General features: G+C 38.5%; 1 protein-coding gene across 6 annotated transcripts; it reads left to right on the top strand.

Moving 5' to 3' along the window:
- Positions 1 to 1,047: 1,047 nt before the first annotated feature.
- On the top strand, positions 1,048 to 7,176 carry LOC104595615 (uncharacterized). 6 transcript variants are annotated; one of them, XM_010256415.2, is made up of 6 exons: positions 1,074 to 1,229; positions 1,705 to 1,763; positions 1,855 to 1,893; positions 2,517 to 2,996; positions 5,963 to 5,994; positions 6,102 to 7,176. In XM_010256415.2, exons 4-6 carry the CDS (start codon positions 2,666 to 2,668, stop codon positions 7,053 to 7,055), a joined length of 1,317 nt encoding a protein of 438 aa, XP_010254717.1. In that variant the 5' UTR covers positions 1,074 to 1,229; positions 1,705 to 1,763; positions 1,855 to 1,893; positions 2,517 to 2,665; the 3' UTR covers positions 7,056 to 7,176. The 6 variants fall into 6 exon arrangements, with proteins under 6 accessions (XP_010254715.1, XP_010254719.1, XP_010254717.1 ...); XM_010256417.3 differs by lacking the exons at positions 1,705 to 1,763; positions 1,855 to 1,893 and having other exon boundaries at positions 1,053 to 1,229; positions 6,102 to 6,271; positions 6,362 to 7,176; XM_010256414.2 differs by lacking the exon at positions 1,705 to 1,763.
- The last annotated feature ends 429 nt before the right edge of the window (positions 7,177 to 7,605 follow it).

Raw genomic sequence — 7,605 nt, 5'->3', positions numbered from 1 at the left:
CAACGCACCCTGTAATCTCCCGCACCTTGGACATCTTCCGAGTCGGAACTTTACCCAGGAACGAACGAAGCGGAGTCTGCTTCTCACAAATGGGCGTCTCACAGCACATCCATCGTGCATTGAAAATATCTCCCATGAGTAATAATTAATAAATACGGGAGATATTTTCAATGTATATAGGATGTGCGTGTAAATCGCCTGTGAGGCGCCAGGTGTGAGGAGCAGATCCGGTCTCGAAACGAACAGCGAATTTGTGTCGAATATCATGGAGACGGTGGATGATCAGTGCATACAACGGATGTCCACAGTTGGAGGCTTGGAGCGGGAATGACGGGCCTCATCCTGCTTATCGCGTCACATGAATCTCCGTATGACTTTGGGAAGCCGTACATTTGTCTTGGATGTAGATCGGATTAATGTGAACATAGACATCAGGTTAGGTTTGGTAAAGACCTAAATATAGCACAGTCTACGAGATTAGAATTTCATCGGCTGAACAGGACATCAAGGGTGGCCCCCACAACTGTTAATTTTGCATACCACGTGTCGCGTACACAACGTAACTGGACCTTGATATTTATTTGCCGAAGAACGTGCTCTCCTTACACGAATTTCGTGGCGTATTTCTCTTGTTAGGGCCCACTCAACTGACTCAAGTGGCGAACTGGTGACGTGGAAGATGGAGGGAGAGAGAGAGAGTCTTGGCGAGTTGGTGGGCACCGCCGGTCTCTTTGCAGTTTTTTTTTTTCACTTTTCACTGCTTCTCTTCAGTCTCAGCTCGCAAGAAGGGGATCCCGGGAAAGAACAGCGCCAAAAGGAGCGAATGCGTAATACGCACTCCGCGTGTTGCAGAAGGCAGCACTTTTGATTTCCCTTTTTAGTTTTTACTGTTTCCTACTCCTATTCCATCCATCCAAAAAAAAAAAGTAAAAAAAACGCATGGTAGAAAGGACTAGGGAGCAGAATATCCGACGTGGAAAATTCTCCAAGCGTGCCACGCACGGCTCCTCAACTCCGTCAAAACTAACAGTACCCGGACTGAGTGGAAATGAACAGTCTCTGACGGAGTTGTTGCTCCGTTTAAAACTCCTTCACTCCCTCTCTCTCTCTCCTCTTTCCCTCCTCCCCTCCGCACCACGACGACGACGAAGAAGAAGAAGAAGAACGGCATCTATCAGTCTATCTCTCAGCCTGTAGCTTGCTCGTTCGGAATTTGGAAACACTAAGATGTACGACATGCTCACTTCAATTATCGGGTTTTCTTTGTAGTATAGGAGTCTGGTTATGTACTTTACGCAATTTTCTTTCGGAGTGTTGCAAAATGCAAACCAGGCAGAAATTCGACTATCGAATTTGAAAGTCTTCGTTTTTTTGTCTGATTTGACTATTATTTGCGGTGTTTTTTGCCACGAATTTTGTTTGGTGTTGACCCAAGACTAGTAAAATTCTTCATTTTTGGGGGTTTTGATTGAAACTCACTTTAAGATCTTTGAGAAGTAACTGACGAAATTAGAGTTTAGATAAAGCTCTTCGATTTTGTTCTTGCTCTGATTTTGTAAACAGTTGATCGGTGTTCCATTTGTTTATTCTTTTGTTGGACTGTTCTACGTACGTTGACGATGGAAGAGATTTAATGATTCAGTTGCTGATATTGGTAATCTTATTCTTTATTCAACTTTCTCTTAATGAGTTTTGGTATCACAGAATCTTCAGTGCAATTCATCGACCTGGCTTTGTGAACTGTAATGGCTTATTTGACTATTGTTAGTGTTTTTGACCTAGGCTCGTTATTTTAATTGTCAATATTTTGGCTTTTTCGTTTCTAATTGGGTTCGCTACGACGAAATTATGCAGCTGACAAACATGCGCGGATGAAATTCGACCTACAAACAGGTTTCCCTTTTTGTTTTCGGAAGCTAATAATAGTTTCTCATCCATCGAGAAGCTTCTTTTTAAGAACTGATTTCGTTGTGTTTTGGTTTCTTTACTAATATTAGCAATTGGTTTCGTTACTTTTATCTCTAATTTTGGAATATTTTTTTTATATGCTTTGGAGGTGTTCTTTTATAAATCAGAACCGCATTAGAATCCCCAGACTCACTTATTGGGTGAGGCATAGTTGCCCTGATTATTCTATTTAGGATTTTGAAGTTTAGATCCCAAAACTCTAAGAGATATTTTGCCAAGTAGACGAATTTCCTCGTATTTGAAGCGAGTCGAAATTTGTTATTTTTTATCATCTCATGATTTTGGTCCTTTTGCTGCATTTTATTGCTTTTCCAATTTCACATGAGATGTTTGATTGTTTATTTGGTTAAATCTTTGTTGTTTTTACTTAATATAAGTTCAATAGGTCTCTTCCTCGATTTCGATTACTAGGGTTCCATTTTCATCCTTTATATTTCTTTTTTTTTTCTGTGAACAATTAAGTAATTCATGCATAGAACTGTTTTTCGGTATTTTACACTTAAATGATTGACTGCTCTGGTAATATAGTTTACTTTCGCTTTTTACAGGGAAAATTGGCATTCTTATCACAAAAAAGAACAAGTGGGGTTTTAATCCCTTCCTAAACTTCTTAAGCGAGGTTTTTTAAGAGAATCATGCAATCTTGTCTTCTTGTGGATTTCAAAACATCTGTGTAGATTTTCATATATGACTGAGAATGGGATCGGCCTGCTGTGTTGCTGCAAGGGATAGAACCCTATCAAACAGAACTGGTAGTGAAGCTTTGCATAATAATATTAGGTATTCACCATCATGGAGCTTTCGATGGGATAGTCGAGGGCGTGTAGCAGGTGAAGTGGAAAATCCTGTAAATCAGTTTTCCCATGGAGTTCATGGGAATTTGGGCTTGGAGTTTAAGGAGCAAAGACATGTGGAAACAGAATACGTTTCTGGTGGTGGAAGTCCAGCTGAGAACTTTCAAACACCCATGTGGCAAAAGTCCCCAGTCCATGAAGGAACTTTTGGAAGTTTGAGGACTCCTACTTCAGGTGAACATTTTGTTTCCTTACACTATATTGATTTCTCCTTTGCTTACTTCTAACTTAAAATATCTTCTCCTAAAACTTAATTACATCCATTCATTGTTTATGCTGTAGGTTCAATTGATTATCCTTTTTTTCCCTTTTATTTTTGGACATAAGATCAATGATTTTTTGTAGGATCAACTGATTATCCTTTTCTTTTTCTTTATATTTTGGACGTAAGATCAATGATTTATTGTAAAAAGATGGGCTTAGCTGTTTCTTGAAAGTAATTTCATTTATCCATGCTTTGTACATTTTATTTAGATGCTAAAGTATTAGAGGACAACCTTTTATTCTCATTGTTCAAGCCTTTAGTTGGATTCTCCTTATTTTTCAAAGTGAGCTCTTGGGCACAAGAACTTAGTTTCCAAAAGTACAAATAAATGTTACAGTATTATATTCATTTTGCAAGTAGTTGCCATGTGAGTTATACAATGCTAAGGTGTGCTGCACTCAATTAATTTCTCATATTTCTCTCATTGGATGGTCTTATATTATCAAGAGTATATAAATTAATGCTGATCATTAAACATTGGTGAGGATGTGTTTAAAAGGGGTTGAGTAATAATGTTACTCTAAAATCTAAAATAATATATCTGGCAAAATGTGTGTTTGCAAAGATTTATCTTTTAGCCTTTCATTCTCTCTTTCCACTAAGCCATATTCTCTCTTCTTTTATGAGGATGAAATGTGTAATTCTTTGTATATTTCTCCTGTCCTGTTTGGTTTAATGGTGGAACTTTTTAATATGTTGTAGTTTCTTACTGGTTAGCTTTGTCATCTCTATTATTGTAGATGTCCACAAGATGTTAGTCTGTTCCATGTATTTCAGATTATTTTGTTAATTTGTTACTATAATTGAAATGTTAAGCAGCTGTCTTTTGGGTAGATATTAATATCAGTTCCCCTCCATTAGGCTAGTCTTTTTCTTTCCACTTTTTCTGCTTATTTTGACAATTTGGTATATGATTTTTCTTTGTATGTCTTGTGATGGTAAATAGCTCCATGATCAATTAATTCAAGTGTTTATCTCCCATTGGACTTCTCACTAGGTACTTATCTAGTGTGTTAATTCTCAAGTATACTTAAGAATAAAAAAAAAAACAAGACTATCTCATTTTGTCAATAGGGATAAGAAAAGGTTAGCACTTCGTATACACAAGAATAATTAAAAACTTCTTTCCATAATTTGACAGCATCTCCTTTTGTCAAATTTTATAAATTTTGTTCATTAATTAGGACTTCTCAAATAAAACAAGACGACCGAAAAAATGCCACTACCCTGGTCCCTGCTATCTAGGGTCCTGGGAGGGCTGCACTGGATATAGGCCTTACCTTTGGCTTTTTTTTGCACAAAGTGGCAGTTCTCAGACTTGAACCTGCATTCTCATGCTTGGCAGCCCAAAATTTTACCACTACACCAACCAATGGCACTAGGAAGACAACCAGTAAAGCAGAAAAGAAATCTTAACTCCTTTTAATCTTATTTGGGTTTTCCCCCAATTCAATAAACTCCTTATCTTCAATTCTCTAACATTTTTTGACTAAGCATTTATCATGTTTTAAAGATAGATTTTAATGTGGGAGTCACTAGGTATCCTATTTTCTATGAGTGCATCTTTGGAAAGGTTTACCCCAACTTGCTGATGGCTTCACCTTGAAGCCTCAGGCATCCTGATCAAAATAACAGAAATATCTGGTAAATGTGCCTCTTCTCCTTACATCATTATGTGATTGCAGTGGAAGAGAATATGGCACTTTCCTTGAGATCACATGCATATTCACTCTGGATAAGTTATTTGGGAGAGATTAGAGCACATCCCTGATGAAAAGGCTACTTAAGTCAAAACATGGGGTCATTTTTGTCTTTTAAGATATGTACCCTGAGTAATGATTAGGGATGTATCCCCTTCATAAAAAGTTGGATGTTCATAGATTACTCCCCTAAGTTATTTAGTATCCTTCAAGCAAAGGAGCTAACTGATGAAAGCTGAAAAATATTCCTGTGGAGGTTGCTATAAAAATATTAGCATTCCTAAACCATACGCAGATTTTAGTGAAAAAGCAATAGATGCATGCAAACAACTTTTATGCATGCATATTTCTCGTTTTGGTATCCTCTCATGATTTGGCAGGCAACATTTAGGTGCCTATTGGTAGAGGAAATAACCTCATTTTCAACTGAAGAAAAGGTTTAATGGCCACATATCTTTGTACACATGTGTGCACACAGGTATTCATTCACCAATATAGTTAGCTCCTTCAAGCAAAGGAGCTAACTGATGAAACCTTAAAAATATTCCTGTGGTGGTTGCTATAAAAATCTTAGCATTCCAAAACCATTGGCAGATTTTAGTGAAAAAACAATAGATGCATGCAAACAACTCTTATGCATGCATATTTCAATGTTTGGAAGGCAACATTTAGGTGCCTATCAAAAGAGGAAATAATATCATTTTCAACTGAAGAAAAGGTCTAATGGCCACATTTTTTTGTACACATGTGCACACAGGTGTTCATTCACAAATATAGATAGACTGCCTTTGCTGCATTATCAGTTCTATTGGTGGGTTTACATTAGTTGGTTTGCATCATCATCTGAAACTCAAAATATTGATTATACCATAAATGAGCACTAGTCATGTTACGTAACATCCCTCCTTTCTTGCATAATCTACTTTGTTCTTTGTCAGGAACATTTTGCTCTAACTTTTCTGAGAATGGTCAATGTTTTGGCTTGCATTTTCTTCTGAAACTCAAAATAGTGGTTATACTATGAATGTGATCTACTCTAGTTATGTTAGTCAACGTCCTTCCTGCATAATCTACTTTGTACTCTGTTGGTAATATTTTGCATTGCAACTTGCAATGTTTTGTAAAATGCCATGTTTTTCTGTTGCATCTGATGCCTTCATTTATGTTTGGAACAGATTTATCCGTGGGAAGCAATTTGTCTACTGAGGTTAGTGAGAAAAAGTTGGGAATAATGGAAGGGTATTTCTGGTATGTCATTCATCTCATCTGTTTTTCGAGTTTTCTGACATCTTGCATTTTCGTGCTTGTTAATAGGTAAAACATTCTAGAGAATTGTCAGCAGCTGATGATCCTTCACCGCCTAAGCTTTCATTTTCTGTACCTTCAACTTCCTCTTCAACTAAAGGGGATCTGGTGTCTCAGAGCCATGCTGAGTCAATGCGGTTAAGGCGAGCCCGCCGATCACCAGGGCATCAGCTTTTTAGGCAGGTTTCTGATAGCCGAATCCTAGGATTGAAGTCACCAAACAACTCAGTTTCTGAAGGAAGACAATCATTTGTGTTCTCAATGTGCAGCAATGACCTAACTATGGGTTCCTATGGTGGGTCTTCAGATGGTTGGTCTATGCGCACCTTTTCAGAACTCGTGGCCTCTTCCCAAAGAGAAAGATGGTCTTTCGACAGTGAGACCTTGATGTCTGGCCGTGGTAGGATAACTAGATCCAACAGCCAGCTATCTGCTTCTCCTTCCATTGATCTGCAAACATGTGGGGTATGCTCGAAGCTTTTGGCGGAGAGATCTTCATTGAGCACCCAGAAAATCATAGCCACAAATGAGATCTCTGTGGTTGCTGTTCTTGTCTGTGGACATGTGTACCACGCAGAGTGTTTGGAGAGCATTACACCTGAAACTGATAAGTATGACCCTTCTTGCCCTGAATGTTGTACTGTTGGGGAGAAGCAGATCTTGAAGATGGCTAGAAAAGCATTGAGGAGGGAAGCGGATTTGAAATCAAAAAGCTACAAGATATCTAGGAACCAAGTGGTGGATAGTGATTTAGATGATGATTCCATTGTGTCTGACCAAAGGAAAAGTGGCAGGCGGGAGGGAAAAGGTCCCAAAATGGGAACCAGTTCCAGCATGAAGAGCTCCTTCGGCAGGCCTTTCCTCAGGCGACACTTTACACTTGGGTCAAAAACAAGTAGATCCTTATCAGAAAGCGATTCTGCAAGAAAGAAGGGGTTCTGGGCAAGATACCGCAAGGAGTAAGCTCTCCCCACCGGTAAAGTTAGCAGCTTCATTTTCTATATATGTTGCTTTTTTGTTGATACTAGTGTTATTGGAAAATTCTTCCTTCTTTTCCATTGCCAAATAAATTCAGTATTTTTCATCCCTTGTTGCAATTATCTTCTCCTGTGAATGGTTTGGATCTGGAGTTACTCCTCACAGCTGCAAGACAAAGTAAAACCGTTGCTTACTACCACACCTATTGGGTATGCACCATATCCCACGTCTCGTAGTTCATTTCACTCCTTTGGACTCACCAGAGAATCTCTGCATATTTCGACAATCATGTGGTTTCTCTACCCTCTCGTTCGACATTCAAGTAGGGCCGCATTAATTCACACTTGTGAAATATCAGACAGGAGTGGATTGGTTTGTGAAATGTGGAGGTCAATGGAAATGAAAACCTTAGAGTGCATTTCTCTTTTGCTATGCTCCTATGGACCGACAAGAGAAGAGACTATGGTTTATCTCCACGCATTTGGACAAAAAAAATGCGACTGATAAAAAAATCTAATCATCCATCCATGGGGAT

The sequence above is a fragment of the Nelumbo nucifera genome, chromosome 5 (assembly GCF_055504915.1).
Source record: "Nelumbo nucifera cultivar China Antique chromosome 5, China Antique-T2T, whole genome shotgun sequence".
NCBI lineage: Eukaryota > Viridiplantae > Streptophyta > Magnoliopsida > Proteales > Nelumbonaceae > Nelumbo > Nelumbo nucifera.
Note: the sequence above shows the minus strand (reverse complement) of the source record. Positions and strands in the feature narration are given on the sequence as shown.

Excerpts from the sequence above, each read along its gene's own strand:
- LOC104595615 (XM_010256413.3), top strand. The coding sequence starts at position 2,666 with ATGGGATCGGCCTGCTGTGTTGCTGCAAGGGATAGAACCCTATCAAAC. Across the intron at positions 2,997-5,962 it reads TTTGAGGACTCCTACTTCAG|ATTTATCCGTGGGAAGCAAT; the intron begins GTGAACATTTTG and ends TGTTTGGAACAG. Across the intron at positions 5,995-6,101 it reads GAAGCAATTTGTCTACTGAG|GTAAAACATTCTAGAGAATT; the intron begins GTTAGTGAGAAA and ends GCTTGTTAATAG.